Source organism: Benincasa hispida, chromosome 2, assembly GCF_009727055.1.
Source record: "Benincasa hispida cultivar B227 chromosome 2, ASM972705v1, whole genome shotgun sequence".
NCBI classification, from domain to species: Eukaryota; Viridiplantae; Streptophyta; class Magnoliopsida; order Cucurbitales; family Cucurbitaceae; genus Benincasa; species Benincasa hispida.
Window position 1 is genome coordinate 41,013,915 of NC_052350.1, and position 21,072 is coordinate 41,034,986.

Consider the following 21,072-nt stretch of genomic DNA (forward strand, 5'->3'; position numbering starts at 1 on the left):
AGGGATAAGTAGATGGTTATTCTCTTAAGTGTTGACTCTAGGTCTTGAACAAGGGGCTTCACCCTCTCATTGGCCCAAGAGGGACTCAATTTGGTGGTTGGACCACAAACCAATTGTTCATTAGATTTGGGACTTAAGGAACAAGATGAAATTATAAGGGTAAAAGGTAATTTTGACCTAATTATAATTACGAACAACCTGTGCAGGATCGACTTACTAATCATGTTTATATCAAATGGACGGAAATATATCTACAATGAGGGGAGTGCAACTACTGGGCTATAGTACAGTGTCCTGATAATTAACGAATATTGGTTAACTAGGTTAAAGAGTTTAGCCGGTTAATCTTGATCATTGGAGCTCATGATCTGTAGGTCCATTAGGTTTCCTTGCTAGCTCATATCAGACTAAACCTTAGAATAGTATGATGAGAAAATTTGAAATATTTAAGAAGTAAGCGTTAATTATATTCCATATACTTAACGTCTTATCGTTTAAGTTTAATTGTGAATTAAACTATATTACAAAGAGAGTTAGAAATATTTAAATATGATTTAAATATTGTATACATGATCCTGGTGTTATTAATTAATTTAATATTTGATATTAAATTAATGCTAATTAATTTTTTTAATTAATTATTTAAAATTAATTATTAGAATTAGTTTTATTTAAAATTAGTTTTTGAATTAATTTTATTTAAGATCAATTATTAAATTAATCTTATTTAAAATTAATGGAAATTCAATATGGATTATGGTGGAATTTGCCTAAATCCACTTTCTTTGCACCATATTGAGACATTCCTCTGATTCTGGATCAAATTTGGTGTCACTTTAAGAGGAATTTGATTTTTGCAGGTTTTCTTCTTTAAATAGAAGAAAAATTGTTGATTTTTTTAGCCATCTTGGTTAGCTTTTGAAGCTGAATTTCCTCTCAAATTCATAACTCCAACTCTCTCAAAACTCTCGTTTTTCCTTTGACCTACATCAAGATTTGTTCTTAAAACTATGTTTGACTTCTTGGCCGTTAACACATATTGCATGCCCGTTTGACAAACTAACTTTTATGAGTTGAATTGTTTGTTGTACCTCCTGTTGCTAAGTGTTCTTTCATTCTTTCCTTCCTTTTGATTTAGTGAAGATGTTGCATTTCAGAATGATATGTAATTTTAGAATTTTATGTCATGTCTTTCTTATTAATTGAAATGATTAATGTAATTCAAATGCAATATTTTATATATTAAGAGCTAAGTGCAAACCTAAATAGAGTCTTAGTGAGTCTTGGGTCGAACAAACTTTTTTTTTTTTTACCAAAAACTTGTTGCGTTGCATAATGATATGTAATTTTAGAACCTTATGTTGTGCCTTTCTTACTAATGAAAATGAGCAATGTATTTTGGATGTAATGTTTTATCTATTAAGACCCAAGCTCAAGCTCATTTAGAGTCCTAGTGAGTCTAGAGTTGAACACATAAATTATCAACTAAAATGCATTGAAATTAATATTTGATCTTAACGCGATGAGCTTTCCAAATGTGTATTGAAAATGTTTCGTACTACTAACTAAATGATTAAATCACGAGTGAGGTGGAAGTGGATGATAGTGATTGGTTTGAGTGATAGTGGATGATGATGCGTCAAATGTTGTTAGTACAAATGATGATGGTGATTACAATCACAACCAAACAGTGTGGAGTAGGAAGAAAAATATTAATTGATAAAACAGAGTTGATAAGGCTTACTAGCATTTAATAGAGTTGAGAAGGCTTACTAGCATTTTCTTAAACAATAATGCATGAGTTAGCATCCATGTATTAACTCATTAATAGAGCACCCATCTCTCGATGTTTTTATGTCACATTTGTCTTATCTCTAGGGTGCATGTGATGGTTAATTTCACATAAGAGGTTGACTTTATCTCTAAAGCTACCTCTTCTTGTCAATGAGATCCACAATCACTTACTCTTTCAAGTAGTTGATTATTTCTACTTAAATCAATTTGTCAAACGGATCTAAGCAACGTAATAACATACATTAACAAGATGAACTTTATCTCATGCATAACTTTGAAAATGCTAATTGAAATCTTCTCAACCCATTAGAAAATTAGGTACTCGTGATAAATGAAAACACAGACATGAACGGATAGAATATGGTAGAAATCATATATTGTTAAGAAAATGAGTCTTTTCAATCTCAAATGACTTAATACCAACGTGAGTAATAAGCGCAAACTGATAAGAATAGAGAATGAAAGTGTCAAGCCGACGATCACAATTTCTTACTTCTTTTGGCTTGTATAGATGTTACTTCATGACGGTTGCAATGGGGATTGACATGCTCTCTCTCTCTTCAAGGAAGAAAACTAAGTTCTCACTCATAATACTTCAAAGAGAAGCTCGAGAAGTTGAAAATGGTGATGGAAATGGAGGCTTTTTAGCAGAGTTTCAACCAATTTCTTGGAAGAAATTCTAACACTTAACTTTAATTTCAATGACTATTTATATGCGTCAAGAGGTAAGGTTCTTTACCTCTTTCTAATGATGAACTAACACATTTACATTTAATTTCATACTTTGCTACGTCGATTATTTGCGTCATAGGTTCATTGGCTCTACTACGTTTGCCTCCGATTAACTACTAACTTGTATCTCTTGATTTGACATCCACTGCCAACGCATTTGTTATTTTCTTTCTTCACATTTTCTGCTCAACACATGGTTCTTTGCATGTAGATTGGGCGTCGATCTGATCACTTTATGCATCCATGGCTACAACTTTTATTTTCTTAGTTATTTTTGCTTCTTTTCATCATAATCTTCTGTTCAAAAAGTTAATTCTCATAATTTCAAGGATAATGAATTTTGTAAACACATGAACACAAAGCTTGTTTATTTACATGATTTTTGGTTTCAAGTTACGACATTTTCTTCTGAATTTTCCTATTTATTCTAAATAAAAGACTACAAAGACTTGTATTTCTATAGATAGTAGAGACATTTTTGTGATGGAATGTCAACAATTTTGATGATTGTTAATCTTTTCAATTGCTTTGCACATATTTTTTTAGCTTGGTATTGGAATGAAACTAAATATTCAAACTCAAACAAGGAATTGTTCATATTTTCTAAGACAACTTCCAAATTGCAAAAATACATTCAAATAGGGTAATTATTGTTGACTAAGATATAAATATAAGGTTAAATTACAAGTTTAAATAAATTTCGCAACAATACATTAAAGAAAAATGCCATATAATATTGAATATACACTCCATATCTCTTTAAATGTAATATGATTACTTACTAGTTAATTCAAAAGCTGTCATAGAATTATTCATTTCAATTTATAAAAGTAATTTTTATTTTTTAAAAATATATTGTTCCGTTGATATATGAACAAGCATATGAATATCCTTTCTAAATTTCATATGACATTTCATTCTGCTCCTAATGCTTTACCTTTCTTAATTATAGCATTATGTAATTGTTTTATTATATCACTATCAATTATAAAACCTCCCTAATCTAAACATAGTTTAATGGAGAGAGAACATTAATTATCGTCCCAAAAGCTATTTCTCACGTTCTATGATTGTGAAGTAAAAAAAAAAAACTCCAATTCATATCCTAGATTTGTGGATTTTAATAAAAATACAATTGTTTTTTTGTTTCTATAGTTATATCATGTGGAGTGAAGATTCAAATCTCTAACCTTTCAGTAGGGAATATACATCTTTTAATCATTCAAAATCAATTTAATGTTTGATTTTAAAATTTTAAATGTGGTTTTCACATAAACAACAAAGAATTTTTTTAGTACAAGTGGAGTATGGGGTTCTGAATCACCGACTTAAAAAATAAGTACATGTCAATTATCGCCGAGTTATGTTTACTTTAACATTATTTTGAAGGATTAAAACTAATTTTTTTAGGCCTCATTTGGTAACCATTTTGTTTTTTGTTTTTGTTTTTGAAAATTAAGTCTATGGACACTATTCCACCTCCGAATTTCTTCCTTTCTTATCTATTTTTCACCCAATGGTTAAAAAAATAAGCCAAATTTTAAGAACTAAAAAAAGTAGCTTTCAAAAAGTTGTTTCTATTTTTGGAATTTGGTTAAGAATTCAACCATTATACTTGAGAAAGATGCAAATCATTGTAAGAATTGTGGATGAAATAGGCTTAATTTAAAAAAAACAAAAAAAAAAACCAAATGGTTATCAAACAAGGTCTTAGTTTTTTGTTTTTATTTTTTAAAATTAAGCCTATGGACATTACTTTCACTTTCAAATTTCTTCCTTAGTCATCTACTTGTTACCAATAGATTAAAAAACCAAGCCAAATTTTGAAAACTAAAAAAAAAAGCTTTTAAAAAATTGTATTTGTTTTTGGAATTTGGGTAAAAATATAACCATTGTAATTGATAAAGATACAAATCATTGTAAAAAATTGAGAGAAAATAGACTTAATTTTCAAAACCAAAAACAAAAAACGAAACCTTAGTGATTTTGAACCTAACAAAAGTGGTAGTAACTATTTCAAAATCACTCTAGATGTCCCAACACAAACATTTACCTCCTCATTTCTTCCAGTTGAAATATGACAAAAGAAGAAAGTAGTTTCCTTTCTTGGAATTTTAGAAGCGATTATGTAATTATGATCCAATGATTAAAATGTAGCAAGAAAAAGCTTTGTGAATGTCTACAAGATTCTTATTCACAAAATGATGGATTTGTTTTCTTATGACATTTTTTTCAAAACCAAGATTGGTTGTATGTTCTCTGTTCGTGAATATCAAATTATAAATAGAAAAAATGAATGTTATTCCTAATAAAAAAGTAAAATGTCTTAACAATTGAACTATGTCTAGGTTAAGTACATTGGTTGTCTATAACGATCAAACCAACTTGCAAATTTATATATTTACTACAATTGATCAGCCAACATAAAACAACAAAGATCACAACATGTTTATGATCCCTAGCTTTCATGGGCAATGTTCATGATAACTCTTATAACAGAATTATCTTTACACATTTTGAGTTTTGTTTGAATGTCCTCCTGTGTTATTTCAATGATGTTTTACTCAATTTCTTCTTAACATTAGAGTTCTAATTATTTCATCAAAGTTCAATATTGGTCACTAATTGTCCCTATGTTCTGTTGCTTTTGGCATATTTTAGGCATTCAAAGCAAAAATGTGCTCTTTTAGCACGATTATCTATATTGATTCATTTTATCTTTAATTGAATCATCTAATATTTAAAATACGTTAACAAACACTTTTGATTTCTACTTTTAAGAGTAACAATTTAACCCTACGTTTGTAACAATTGAGTTATGTATTTTAAATCCAAATACCATTTAGGATATTTTAGGAATAGTTAGTTAATCGTAGAACATTACATCACATGTAAAGACAAGAGTTTGAATCTATAACTTTTTGGTTTTTTTTTTTTTAACCGAAGGTGAGACTCGAATCTAACCTTTTAGATAATGTAAAGATATCTGAAATTTTAACCATTAAATTATGTTCAAGTTCATCAATAATTATGCTTCATAAACATATCTTATGTAAATATGTAAATCATTGGATACATTAACCAAAAATCATCATCAAAACTAGCGGAACTAAACTTAACTAGAAAAGATTGCATCATCAATTATTAGGAGTCTTTCTCAATCCAATTTAGAACTCAAACTTTAGTTGTTTGATCCTCCACAATAGTCATCCAGCGTTCCGTCCCTGTCAAAATCTACACGAATCCTATTTGATAACTCCAACGGCTGCCGACATTTTTCACTTGATAACTCTTTGCTTGTAGGATAACTTAATAAATTTGTTATCTGATATGTGAAATAAATGATTGCAAAACAGGAGCGATTACGATATAGGTATTATGATACAGGACTCCATGAACGTAACTCAATAACAACTATAATTAAACCGGTATCTACATCGATTGGCTAGCCTAATATGTATTTTCGTTTACACAAATGTTAGATAACATTATCGAGTGATCTATCCATCTAATCTACAAAAAGAAATAGGAAGGATTGAGGGGAAAAACAGAAAATGTTGAATACTATAACAAATATGATTACGTCATTAGATCGAGTCCAATGATCGACGAAGGCCGCTGTAGACTGCTTTCCTGAAAAGTGGGTGTGAATCTTCTGATAATAAAACTTCTGCATCCAACTTCTCAATGTGTGGCCATATCTGAGCACATCACACAATGAAAATGATTAGAGTAAGAAACAGTGTTCAGGTTGCTGCATGTTATTCTGAAACTTGTATGAATTGAAAAATACCTCTGAAGCATATTGCCTCGAGAAGGCCTTGACATATCCCAAGGTGGTTAAACACCATTGTTCATTTTCACCTACAGTGTAGGAATGCTCTGTTCTACCGTTCAAATGACTGCAAAATAAAGAGAACATAGTGGATTCACAATTGACATTAAGGAAATGAAAACGATCATGAATTGAAATTTTGGTGAAAAGATGTATTGGATCAGACGAAGAAAACCTTTTTTCAGGTCTTGAGTCTTCATTGTCCATCTCCATGGCTGATGGTTCTTCAACGTCCATTGCATTCGCATCAGCAGGATTAATAGACTTCAAATCCTGCAGAGTTTGTGCGCTAGATGCAGCTGGAAGGCGTTCTGTCAATATACTGGAAAAGCTTTTGTACAAAGATAGAAACAATGTCTGCATATGGAAAAAAATTAGTTAAAATGGGAAGATATGTGCTCTTAAGTTGCTAACTCTACGGCAGAAGCAACAGAAAATCAAGAATGTCCACATCAATATTGGCTCAGGTTTAATGAAAGAGGTGCAAATTATTTCTAGTCTTGGAATTAATACCTCATTCTCCTCGAGAGCTCGAGCAAGAAGAGCTTCTTTGGCTTCTAAAGAGTCCCGTATCGATATCTCCTGCTCTTTTGCTCTTCCAGCATAAGATTTCAATCGCTTCAATCTCACGGGATTCTCTCCCAAAACAGGTTCACCATCCACAAGTGCCAGCTTTGATTCAGCAGCACTCAATTCTTCCTCTGTCCTAGCAACAGCTTCTTCAGCTGCAATAATATCTTTCTTCAGGGAGGATATTTCTTTTCTAAGATCAGAAATACGATTATACGTCTTGCACAACACATTCCTTAATATCTGTACATGAGATAATAAGAGAAAAAATTAGTTAAAACTTATTTCCATGTAGATTCCCTCTAATCATGCTCCCCAGAAAGAAAAAACCACAACTGATAGTAAACTTTCCTTTTAACCAAATACTCAGTTAACACATTGTAAATTATTTTTCAACCTTTAGCTGGATTAAATGTTTAAGAGCAGGTTAAAATTCTAGTTTTATTTTTCTTTCTCTAAGCAATATGATAAATCGCAAATGTCATATCCTAATGCAATAGCTACCATCACTAATCCTGAAGGAAACACCTAAATTAGATATATGATTCATGTCGAATTCAAAAGACAAATAACAATGAATCTACAGTGAAGTAGCCAAAAAAAAATAATAAAAGGCAATATGTACCTCCCATGGACGATCTGATGTATGATATTGCTGAATGTTTTCTGAAGAAAAGATCCATTTAACGATGGACAAATTGGAAATTAACCTATAACCCATCATTCTGTCAATTGCTATCGCCGTCATTTGAGTATTATTCTTCCAGTAAGAACCCACCTCAGATATAACCAAGATCTCCTTATCCACATCATGGCATATTCTTGAAATAACTTGTCCATATCTCTCCAAGACCGTTATCAAATGAGTGAAACTCTTTGACCCAATATCCAGAAGAGTTTGCACAACCACCACGAGAGAAACATCCAAACCATGCTTCGGAATTACACTTTCATCCAGCCAGGAAATTATTTCACGTGCTGGAGCCCGTCCTTTCACCAAATTGTATAATTCAGCAGACAGTGCATGTTGTTCACTTTTTTCTCCATCATCTTCAGTGGAAAATTTGAAGCTTGGTCCACTCTTGGGAGGTAGCAACTCTTCTAAACCAGGTGCATTCTCAATGCTCTGCATTCGCACAAGCACAATATACTTAACATGTCAGAAAACAACGAGAGAACTCAGGAAGGATTAGCTCCACACTCATTGTTCTTCTCATGTTCTCCAATAAATCATACATTCCGTATTGTCTATGGACCATTTTATTTTACAAACATACAGTACAAATATCTGAATAATAGAAATATCTATGACAAAAATGTCAATAGTTTCAAGCATGATAAATACCTGTTTTACTTTATCCCAATATGATAGACGGACCTCTCGATCCAGAACCTCCTTCACAAACACTCTTTGTGGGGCCCATTTTGGAAGTTCTAATACATAAGCCCATTCTTCCCATGGCCATATAAATTGAAAGTTCGATCTGCATAAACGGTGGCAGAAATAGTGTAAATATCCAGGCAATTTAACTTTAAAAGGAGAGCATAAGTATTTCAGTATGATGCAAGCATCCACAGATAGTACATCTTGAACATAACAATGGTACACATTAGCTGTTGTAGATTGCTTCAGAAAAATGACACATTAAAAATAATTAACACAGTACATGTAGCAAATTGTTTTTGAAAAGAGATTGCATGCCTAAAGGTAATTCCAAAATCTCTCACAAGTGATCAAGACACACAACTTCTATGCCATGTCAAGATGTTTGTGGGAAGTTTGAAACTCATTTTAAATTATTTCACTATTAGATGGACAGGCAAATAGAAGCCACGGTCGAACTGTTAAACATTTAGTTGGATTCTTAAGAAATGGCTTGCCAAAGTAATGGAATATATGCATTCCACAAGAAAAATTCACATTTAGACAAAAGATTTACCGGCAAAGCTTCATACTTGAGGTTGAACTCATCTCCCTTGTTTAATGGTTGAACAAGCAATTTTAACTTTTGTAAATTTCAGTCAATAAGCTTAGTCTGTGGTTGTCATGTATAGAAGACATATGATGAGGTTATCAAATTTTAGGTTTTTTTCCTTTTGTCTCATTCTCGTATCATTGCCAATTGTGAAGTCCACAATTTCCTCAACCTTATAATGACAGTCTAAGGAACTAAGGGACAAGGGGATATGGCATCCCCCACCCAAAGGAAGAATTTCATGACGACCAAATCTAAGTCAATGGTAATCTATTGAGTAGTTACAAAACAACCTTTGTGGGTGTGAATTTTTTCATACTTTTATATGACTATTTTTTAAAACGGAAACAAACCTTTTATTGATATAATGAAAAAGACTAATGCTCAAAGTACAATGAAACAAGAAGCATAAAAGCCATTAAGGCTAGAACTAGGAATCAGTAGAAGCACTCAGCATCTCAGCTGGGTTGAGACACTCTTAGCACCCTCATCATATCTAACACAAAAAACAAATAGGGAAAGATTACAAATTCTCATCTCAACATGATTACAATGGAGATATAAAAGCATTCCAATTAAGACAAATATTCTAAATAATATAGTCAACATAGAGATTAGATTGGGAACACCAAAATGAAGCTAACAAACGAGTTGAACCAAATCGGTTTGACCAATCATAGAAAGATCGTTGATTGCATTCAAACCATAATTCCACGACCTTACTTGAACAGGATTTGTTCTATAGGTTGTACAAGTGTGTCCTTGAGTTCTAAGGAGCGTTCAAACCATAATTATGAAATCAAGGCTTTAACTGCATATGACCAAAGGAGCTGGGCTTTTCTTGAGTAGTAGGCCTACTAGAACTTGGGCAATATTGTTTCAAAATGAAGGACCAAAGACCCAATGTGTATTGAAGTAAGAAAATAACTTCCACCAACAATTGCTAGAATATGGGCAGTCAAACAATAAGTGTTGTAGATTTTCTCCATTGGCATAACAAAGAGGGTAAATGGAGGGAGAAAGACATTGGAATTGAATCTTAAGCTGCAACATCTCCGAGCAATTAAGGGAGCCAAAAAGAAAAATCCAAAATAGAATATAAATGCGCTTGAGGCTTCTGGACTATGTTCGGCCATACCTAGTCATACCAATTTAAGATTTGTAAAAAGTTTTTAATTAAATTTAAGGCATATGCCTCAAGATTTATGTCTCGCTTCTTCAAAAGAAAAAACTTCACGATGTTCTTCAGCCTTTTAAAACCTCTTGTTGTCTACAAAGAATTAGACCGTTTGAGAATGAAAAACCAGCGTAAAATGCCATTGGATATGATTCTGGGTGAAGGTCGCACAAGGAGTGAGGATCACTTTTAGGGAAGAGGCAAGGGTGAGACAATTTTGTGGTAACATGGCGCTAGTAATTTCTTAGAATATCCAGCTAAAAGAGCATCTTCTGGATCTCCCCTAGCAAGAGAATGCAAGGAGATTGGCTTTTTGGAACACTCTTCAAAATAAAGTTCAAAAGAGATGGTCTACCTAGAAAAAGTTTTTTTCCCCTCTAAGGGAGAAGATTTACACTAATTCAATCAATGTTGAGAGGGTTCCTGATATACGAAGAATAGGGGTTAATTGAGTAATTAGGCAATATTCTAGGTTAATTCCCTTTTTGCCCCCACTTGTAGTAAAACTCTATAAATAGGAACATTCTCCTCTTGTATGAAACATATTACTTATTCTAATAAAAGATTTACAATCTTGATCCTTGGGGAACCCTTGAGGCTACTTAGGCTACATCAATTTGGTATCAAAGCATCCGTCTGGGCCAACTTTGATTGGCACCAATGGAAGATTGGGAAATTCTTGGAGACGCCGATCACAAGAGGGAGCTTCATGAGTTGTGCTCGTTGTCGAACAATTCACATCTAATTAGAAGGAACCCTTGAAATTCCAAAAAAGAAAGAAGAAACCAAAGATTTTTCAAGATTTTGAAAGAATGAACTATTGACGATCAAAGAAGATGTCCAAGAAAAAACCAGTAGTTGTTATAGGAAAGAAAATCGATTTTACTTCCAAAAACAATGTTGGAATTCTGACTCAAGTGATTCAGAAGAAGAATTTCAACATACTAATTTCGTCCATACTCGATTTTCTCAAAAAACCTATCATTATCCACATTGGAAATTTGATTCTAGTGATTTTAGTGACTCCGAAGACGTTTCTAAGTCAATTTAGGATGGAATAAGAAGGCAACAATATTGAAAAAGGGCTCAACGATACAATTAAACCCATTTTTCAAGAAATCAACATAAAGATGCGGAGTTAGATGAATTCAAGAATCATCAGGAATGGATTTTTATAGCTCAAGAGAACATTCAAGACTCGAAACTATTCTTTTGGTTATGAAACACGATGAAAAAAGGTTGATTCAAGAAAATCAATGGATGAGTTCTATTTCCACTACAAGATTGAAATATAACCAAGAATCCAACAAAATGACTACTTTGATCCTGTAGTATCGGAGGAAATAAAGAAAACAACAAAAAAAATCCAACATTCATTGGAAAAAATAACTCAACATATTGATCATTTATCAATTCATTTGCAAGAGTTCAAGAACGGACTGATTTCACATACGGAAGAAAAAACAAATGAATCACAGCCGGAAACTTTTCAAATAGAAAATTTTGAAGATAGAATTGGGAAAAATGTTGTTGAGACCCACGTAGTTAACAGAGATGATTGGGACAAAAATCATGCGAACGAAGTAGAAGAAAAAAAAAGAATTTGAAGATGTTAATTTGAAAATTGTCTCCAGTGAAGAAGAAAAATCCAACGATGAAGATGGAAAAGAGATATCGAACACCGAGCAAGAATCGAGCAAGAACAACGACATACTGATTGTGTTGGAAATGGATCACCAAATTATTAAAGAACTTGAAGCGAATGATAAAGAAAACGTGATTCTTGAACGATTCTCTTTGGAAGGTGATTTTTTAGTGATTGGTCCTTTAAATACGGTTTTGAATGAGCTTGAAGGAAACATCTTTCTTGGCTTTATGTCTAATGGAGAAGTTCATCTTTTGGTGGCAATATTGGATTTTTTGTCTCGAATTTATACCTTTGATCATTAATATTTTTGTTTAAAATGTAGGAGATTAGTTTGGTCATACTCCGTTGAACAAGTTAATTTAATTCGTTGTTTGCTTCAAAAAAATTTTCTTTTTAAAACTCAAGTACGAGTTTTCTTTTTGGAGGGGTAGAATGATGTAAGAAGAATAGGGGTTAATTGGGTAATTAGGCAATATTCTAGGTTAATTCCCTTTTTACCCCCACTTGTAGTAAAACTCTAGAAATAGGAACATTCCCCTCTTGTATAAAACACATTATTCATTCTAATAAAAGATTTACAAACTTGATTCTTGGAGGATTAGTCCTTGAGACTACTTAGGCTATATCAGATCCCTAACTATTTATCAATCTTTAGGATTCCAATCTCAATGAGTAAGTCTATTGGGAAAGTGGTGAGGAACTACTTTTGTGGAGTTGAAAAAGGGGGAGGTGTTAGGTACAAGAAAACGCTAAAGATGACTATATTGCAATATAAATGAAGATATTAGAATATCAATAGTCTTTCAAGAAAAGTTCCGTTTTCAGAGCACCTCACTTTTCAATTTTCAGTTCTTGTTTGCTTCGGTTTCATATTTTGTCTTTTTGTATTTTGTCTCATTGTAATTGTAGGGTAAAGGTTTTTCAAACGGATACCGCTTTCGACTTTCCTATTTCATTATATCAACGAAAAGCTCCGTTTCCGTTTTTTTAAAAAAATCAATAGTCTTTCAAGAGGACTATGTCTCTTCCAACCAATGCACAAAGAACTGGCTTACCAAAATGATCCTCTCCCCCTAATGTGCTCAACTCCCCTTATTTATAACCAATGCACCACTATCAAATTTCCCCTTACTATTATCGAACTAATATTCCAGAAATATCCCTTATATAGGAGAGTCCCACCTAGTAAAGTAGGAGGTGGTCACGAAACCAGTGGATCTAGGAGGTTTAGGACTTGAGTTTGCGGTTGCATAACAAGACTTTATTGGCCAAGTGATTGTGTCTTCCATGAAACCTGGTATGTGACATAGGGTTATTGTGAGCAAGTATGTCCTACAAACTTTTGAGTTGTGTGGGTTTTAAGTGCCTTAGCAAAAACTACAGGAAAGCATTTGCTTCAGGTTTCCCATTTTTTCTCATTTTACGCATAGTTCTGTTGGGAAAGGCTCGAAAACTTATTTTCAGGAATACCATTGGGTGAGGGATAAACCTTTGTGTATTCTGCTCATGCATTTATATCATATTTTGAACAAAAGGTGCTTTCAGTGTCCCAAATGTTGCCTTTCCATATCCTTCCTGCACAATTTCCTTAGACTTCTGGTGGCCTCTGTCTTACGGAGAGGTGACGGATGTTTAGGGTCTCATCACCATCCTGCAAGACTTCCAAGTGTGCTCAAGGAGTAGGAATATTTGTATATGGTCCATTGATCCTTTTGGGGGTTTTCATGTCATTCTTTCCTCCATATCTTTTCTGTCGCTTTTCCCTCCCTGGTTGCCTCTACTTTCTCCTCCGGGGCAAGTTTAAAATTCAAAAGAAGGTTATGCTTATTGCATGGCAGGTTTTACATGGGAGAGTGAATACCTTGGGTCGTGTCCAAAGGCATTCTTTCTTCATTTCGTTCCCGTAGTGGTGCATTCTTTGCAGAAGCCTTGAGCAGGACCTCAATCATTTTCTTATGAGGTTTCAGTTTGCTCAATCTTTTTGGGGGCCATTGGAGAGCCTTGTTAGGTGTGTGTGGTGCTCAAGGTAGATCCGGTTGTTCGTTGTTGGAGGAGGTGCTTTTGAATTCCCTTTTAAGGGAATGGGCACAATCTTGTGCATGCAGGCTTTTATGTTGTTTTGTGGTTTATTTGGTTGGAAAGGAACCATAGAAATTTTAGGGAGGTTGAGAAATTGGCAAGGAGGTTTGGGAGGAGGTTAGGATTAATGTCTCCTTTTAGGCCTCCCTCACTAGGTTTTTTTGTAATTATATCTTGGTCCAGTTCTCCTTTTGTGTAATTTGTTTGGGTTCTTTTTTCAGGCTTGTTATATATATAAATCTATAAAAGATTAAAAAGGTAGAAGTATCCATTAATTCTGAAAAAGACAACAAGCCTAAATTAAGGTGAGAATAAATTGAACTCCATATTCGAGGAAAAGAAAACAAGATAAATAATATGAGCATTCCAAAATCCATAAAGCCCCAACACATTTATTTCAGGAAAGTTAATGCAAGCACACATGATAATGAGTTCGAAGTTCAAACTTACAAATGGTGTGAAAACCAAAGTATCAACCGTATGCGGCATTCCATGTCTAAATCAGCTATTTTCTCAAATAGGGCACGAACTGCACCAGCTACAACTGCAGGAAAGGCCCCAGGAAGAGCCTAAATATACCTCATAGTCATATATTTTCACATAAGAATTTTTTGGTCAAAAAAGAAAGAGAAAAAGGAACCACCCAAACATATGAGGAAAAAGAAAACAAAACAAAATATAACACGTGTACAATAACAAAAGCACATACCTTACAAAGGTCAATAATGACCAGAGTATAATAAATAGGCTTGAATGGCGGTTGTGGTAGCATGAGTAGCTGCAAATAATTTCATTTTTTTTTTTTTTTTTTGGGTGGAGGGAAGCAACTATGAGTCTGACACTTCAAAAAATCATAAAAACTCAATATAAAGAGAAAAATAAAAAAATGAAAATTTTAAAAATGGAAGAAAACTATAGATTAAAATAGCTCAATCTTTACTTATGGGTTTAATGTTTAGAGAGAAGTCAACACTCAAATCTTCTTTTTTAATAGGAAACGAGATAATATATTCAATCAAGGCAAAAGAAGAACACAGCCTAAGGGAAAAGGGTCGAGGGGGCCCTCCCCGAGGAACTAATGAAGGAAAGCCTTTGGAAAATAGTTTGTGTTTTTTTTTTTTAAAAAAAAAAAGTGATATGATGAAAAGAGACAAATGCTCAAAATACAAGAATGAGCAAGGATACGGAAAATAGTTTGTGTTATTCCCAAAAAGAATTTTGAATAGACAGAATTAGAAGATCTTCAAAGACACTTAAAGAAACCTCGGGGAAACTCATGACCTAATTACTGTTGATTCTTCCTCTCAATGTCCTAGATCTGCACACTTTTATAATCATCCCCTCCCCTTAATGCCAATAAGAGATCTTTAACTTTGCCTTTTGTACATTTCATTCTCATAAAATTGAAAAAGAGGGAGTGAACTAATGTTTTATTAATTAACAAGAATGATAGTCGCATACCTGCGAGAAAATTGTCTCTGCCATAAGATACTCGTATCTAAAAGGTACAGGAAGGCCAACCATGAAAGATGCACATTCCTTTCGACTAGCTTTGCATGAAACAAGAAAAAAAAACATTGTAACATGTCGTCGAATTATAAAATGTTATATTTTATCGATAACATTTCATTCGATAAAAATATCAAAAGAACTCTACACTATGTTCTTAAATAGAGCTAATTGAATAGTAAAAGAATTTACAAGCAGACCAGTCGCTAAAAGGTACAAGAGCCGAACTTGGAGGACCTGTCCATTCCCTTAGGTGGCTTGAGATTAAAAGAATATGTGATATCTTTGACATTTTTAATATAAGAAATTAGAGAATGTTTGAATGCATTATAGAGGAGAATGCACAATCAGAATGGGGCAATAAAGCCTATGAGAACAAGACATACAATCTGTGAAAACCATAGTGGTGCAATACCAAAAGACTAATTCTTGAATGAAATGATTCTCTCTATAAATGGGAGAGAATGATCTTATTTATAGAATAAATTAGTTACAAGATGTCTAACTATTACAACAACTAACAATTAACTAACTCCTTGGTTATTTACAAAAAGGGCCTTTTGGCCTTACACCAATCCACCCCTCCCAAAATCAAACTCATCCTCCAATGGGTTAAGAAGCTAAATAAAAGTCATCCGGTGCATAATATGACTTCAAATCAGCAATATTGGCGACTGGAGTAATATGTAGGTCACAAGGCAACTCAATATGGCAACTTGGTTTGGCCATCGGTCTGCGAATGAGAAGTAGGGCTTAAATGTGGCCTTCCACTCATTCCTCGGCCTTATTCGAATCTGGTAGTATTCACTCTTCCAATTTACTTTTAAAAAAATCAAGGCTCCTCTAAATTGATAAAGTAAATCACCTATTCTAGGGATTGGCAAGCTATACTTCACCATAATCCGATTGATAGCTCTACTATCAACGTACATCCTCCAACTGCCATTTCTTTTAGGGAGTGGGACTAGCACCGAACATAGGCTAAGGCTTGGTTGAATGTGCCCCTTTGTAAGCAAGTGAAGGATCTCGTACTCCTTAGGACTCATCCTATAGTGAGGTAAGTGTGATAATATAGCTCCCGAAATTAAATCAATGTGGTGTTGGATGTTTCGCAAGGGATGTAACGCCTCGGGTTCTTTTAAATGTGGGAATTCATCAAACAATCCTTGTACCTCCGGAGGAATTTCAACTTCTTGGCTTTCATTAGACTTCTCAGAAACACGTCCCAAAATATCAGCCTCCCTTTCCTTCATCAAGGTTTTGCCACCGATTGTAATAAACAAGTGGCTGCTGTCTTTTTTTTTTTTTTTTTTCAAGTTAACTCCCTCTTCATTCTTCTTATTCAATGGGAGTAATACAATCTTCTTATCCATCCATTGGAATTTGTATGTATTTTCTCTCCCTTTGTGTACGGCTCGAGTGTCAAACTATCAAGGTCTCCCTAGTAGAACATGGCATACATCCATGTCTAAAATGTCACAAACAATTTGATCTTTGTATCCCCTCCCAATTGAGAAGGGAACTGTACAAATTTCATTGACTAGAACTTCTCCGCCCTTCTTCACCCAACCAATCTTGTAAGGCTTGGATGAGCTTCCACCTGGAGATTCAAGGCTGCCGCTAGCTTTTTGGAGACAAAATTCTCGCTACTTCCACTGTCTATAATGAAATTGCACACTTCGCCATTAATCGTGCACCGTGTCTTGAAAAGGCAATGTCATTGGGTTAGAATCTCCTTTAGGAGCGATTAACATCCTTTAGAGAACACAAGATACTCTATCTCCATCATCCGGTTCAATAAACTCAATTTCCTTCTCCTCCTTCTTCTTCTTCTTCTTCTTCCATGTAAGCCATTGTCTTTTTGTTGAGGACATGCATTGGATAGATGGCTAGCTTGGCCACATCGAAAACATTTTCCCAATGACTGCCTATTGTAAGGATTCTAAGTTCTTTTCTTGCAGGCTGTCTCTGTTTTCTTCTCCTCGGCTCCTCCTTGATTTTCTCTCTCTTTTCCTTTGGTCGAAGATGGTGGATTTGGCTGGTCGGATGTCTTATTTGCAGCATTCATTTTCCTACTTGTGGAGGCTTCTCAAGCAGCTCTTTTTGATGAATTCTTGGAGCGAATTTCATTCATCTCCTCCACGGTTTCAGTAAAAGAAATGGCCTCGGATAATAAGTGAAAAGGTTGTAGTTTTGCCTTTTCTTTGATGTCCATGCATAGGCCTCCAACAAATCGCGCAATCAAATGTTGCTCATTCTCAATCAAGTTTGTTCTTGCTTCTAGCCGGTGGAACTCTTCAATATAATCAGCCACCGACCATGCTCTTTGCCTACAATTTTGATATTGGTTGTACAATGTTTGTTCATAGTTGGGAGGAAGAAACCGCTCTTTCATCAATATTTTCATCTTTTCCAACGACTGAATCGGCCGCTTGCCATTTCTTCTCCAATTGATTTCAATTTGATCTCACCACACCGAGGTGCCGACTTTCAACTTTAAGGCCATTAGATTCACTTTCTTATGTCCAGGTGTATTCACGTAGGTGAAGAAATTCTCCGTGTTCTTGATCCAATCAAGAAATGTCTCAATGTCACACTTCTCACTGTACATTAAGTCAATCTTCATTCCGTAGTCATTTGAATCACCTCTCATCTCACATTCTCGCCTCTTCCTCTTCTTGGTACAAATAATTCTTCTTCTTGATCATATTCAATAGATAAGTCCCATTCTTGCTCTTCTTAAAATCTTTCTTGGACAATCATTGTCTTCTTGGATTTTCTTGGAGCTGTCTATGTCTTAGCTGTCCGCCACCTCTCCTTCCTCTTCCTCCCCATTCTCGAACGAATAGTTGAAAATTCTCTCGATTTTGAGGAGCTGCAGCCAGCATCTCAACTCTTCGAGTAAGGGTTTCCATACTTTCTTGAAGGCTCGTTAATATTCCATAAATTCCCTCCAATGAATTCTCAACAGACAACAAGCATCGTGTTGTAGTACTTGGAGAGAGGGTGGGGGTTTCTTCCACCTCTTGTTCTTGCTCGTGAATGTCTCTTCCGATTGGCAGATTGGCTCTTCTTCTGGCCATTGGTCCCAAATCTTGGAGAGTTTTGATACCAAAATTTGGTGCCAAAAGACTTATTCCTGAATGAAATGATTCTCTCTCAAAATGGGAGAGAAGGATCTTATTTATAAAATAAATTAGTTACAAGATGTCTAACTAACTATTACAACAACTAACAATTAACTAACTCCTTCTTGATTATTTACAAAAAGGACCTTCCGGCCTTACACCACATAGTTAGGAACATTTCACACCTCTTTTGACAATGACGTGAATGGAAGATGATCTAATTTTATCGAAAATGGTCCTACTGTTTGTTTCTTCCCAACTAAAGCATGAAAGAGCAATCAGCAGAGCCTTTTCCCTATGAATCCTTCGCATCTACAATAACCTATGACCAAGAACTTTGACAGTATTTCAGTAACTTGAAAGGACTTTCTCTTATTTTCCTTCAATTTGTTTTCACAGATAGCTACTTCGAGAAAAACAGACAGCTTATCATAGAAAAACAAGCTAATAAATGGTGATTTTAAGTGCCTAATGACCTTCCCTTTACAGGCTAACTGATCATACTATCAAAAACAACGTTCTTAGAATATCCCTCCATGAACCAAACTGATTGATCAGCCATAACTTGAAGAGAGAAATGTCCATGCTTTGTATTCATTTTAAAATTACAGATTCAAAAACAATGTTCTTGAAAATATCCTTCCATGAACCAAACTGATTAATCAGCCATTTACTCATCAGATTTGGAGAAATTAACGAACCAGCCATTGAGGAAAAGAAGCACGTCTAAAAGATACTCCTCCACGACAAAGCGATCAATAGGTTGTACATCCTGCAGCAATAAAGATTTAATTGAGGACCACGTACAAATCTGGTATACATCATGTAGTCATAACCCAACAAAAAAATAATAATAATAACAAGGCTAAAAGAAAAGAAATACAAAACATTTTTTTGGTAAGAAACCGAACTTAATTGAGAAAAAAGAAAGAATATACAATGAAATTAAAAAAGAAAACCCCAACAAATCCTTAGTATCACTTGGCTCTTAGAAGCAAGTACAGGACATTTTTTCTTTGATGGAAAATTTTGACTTTAGAAATACAAGGGCATACACAAAGGTAAAGCCCCCACAAAAATAAAACAAGACAAGAGCCAAACTATTAGAAAAGGTATTATGGATAACATTGCGGTCACGGATGATCTAGTATCACATAAGAGAAAAACTCGACTTTCATAAGTAGAGGACATTATGGACGATCTAGTATTGCAAATAAAAAAATACTGAAGTTGGTTGTTATTTTGTTTGGAATAGAAGACTTAATATCAAAAGGATAGGTGAAAACTACGTATTAAATAAAGCACAGAGATTTTGACACGATCATAGAGGGAAAGTTTTTTTAAACATAAGAATTCTTGGGGGGAAGCATTGTAACAAATACAGTATAGTATATTAATGTAACTAACCTATATAGAACTCCATTAGTTACTTACATCTGTCCTCTATCGTGATGTGATGTACGTTTAGTTTGGAGCTCTCATATATATTGTTGAAAATAGGGCTATTAACCTAGGGACATTTATGTAGTTGTGTAAGATCCATAAGGTTTCCTACTGTCTATTTATACAGTGTGTCCTTGTGTATTCAGTGTATAAAAATTTAAAAGAATAAGAAAAGTCTTTATATCGTAGTTTTTCTCCCTATACTAGGGTTTCCACGTAACCTTGTTTTTCTTCTCTTCCCTATTCTTTATCTTTTAACATGGTATCAGAGCGCGTTGACGAAACCCTAGCCGTTATAGAAAAGAATCAACCCCAATCTTCTTCTGCTGATGGGTCTTCGAGTTTTGACATGAAAATGGCAATCCGAGCAACTGTAAAAGAATGTTTTCAGGATGCCCTACCAGAGTTAATTTCTGTTGTCTAGTTGCAATCATCGGAAAGTTGCCATCAACCGATCGGATCTCTCCATGCAAAAACGAGCCGAACTCGGGAATCGCAAGTGGATCGTGCGGCCACGATCGAAGCTGGAGCTGGCCGCGAAGAACAGACGACCTACGATCGGAGCCATCACTTGGAGAAGTCTGTTCAGATCGTGTTTATGTGTTTTTTGCTGGATTAAACCCAAAGTTCGATTGTGTCCATAGTCGGATATTGGGCCAGCGCCCGACTCCTTCACTTGGAGAAGTCTGTTCTGAAATACGGCTAGAAGAGGATCGGTCGTGTGCCATGAATAAACCATTTCTACTATTGATGCAGCCGCCTTCATCGCCAAGCCATCCGATACTGATAGTGATAAAAAACCTCCACCTGTTTGTGAACATTGTAAGAAGCTTTGGCATACAAAGGACCAATGTTGGAAATTACACGGGAAGCCCCTAAATAGCAGGCAACGACAGTCTCATGACAAATCTAATACTAGTCTTGCCCTGGTAAGTGATTCAGTAGATGAACAATCTCAGAAACAATCTTCTGGTGACAGTAAACACAGCTCGAGTACGGTTGGGGTGAGTGCAATTGCGCAGTCAGGTAATTTCCTTTCTTTTGGCCTGATTAGTATAAATGGTAAAAAACCATAGATTGTGGATTCAGGGGCTACTGATCACTTTACAAGCTCCTCAGATTTATTTATGTCATATAATCCAAGTGCTGGTAATGAGCGTATTCGAATTGCAAACGGGTCT

At 34.6% G+C, this 21,072-nt stretch overlaps 1 protein-coding gene across 1 annotated transcript in view; it reads right to left on the minus strand.

Annotated features, from left to right (window-relative positions):
- Positions 1-5,868: 5,868 nt before the first annotated feature.
- The window catches only part of LOC120070663 (nuclear cap-binding protein subunit 1), a 34,002-nt gene continuing 18,798 nt past the window's right edge, over positions 5,869-21,072 (minus strand). Inside the window, exons 10-19 of the mRNA XM_039022498.1 lie at positions 19,150-19,220; positions 15,273-15,357; positions 14,521-14,589; positions 14,262-14,380; positions 8,277-8,415; positions 7,557-8,057; positions 6,875-7,174; positions 6,537-6,718; positions 6,320-6,428; positions 5,869-6,227 (exon numbers count right to left, since the gene is read on the minus strand). Coding sequence (XP_038878426.1) covers positions 6,114-6,227; positions 6,320-6,428; positions 6,537-6,718; positions 6,875-7,174; positions 7,557-8,057; positions 8,277-8,415; positions 14,262-14,380; positions 14,521-14,589; positions 15,273-15,357; positions 19,150-19,220 — 1,689 coding nt within the window. The 3' untranslated portion in view covers positions 5,869-6,113. The remainder of the gene's footprint in view (positions 6,228-6,319; positions 6,429-6,536; positions 6,719-6,874; positions 7,175-7,556; positions 8,058-8,276; positions 8,416-14,261; positions 14,381-14,520; positions 14,590-15,272; positions 15,358-19,149; positions 19,221-21,072) is intronic.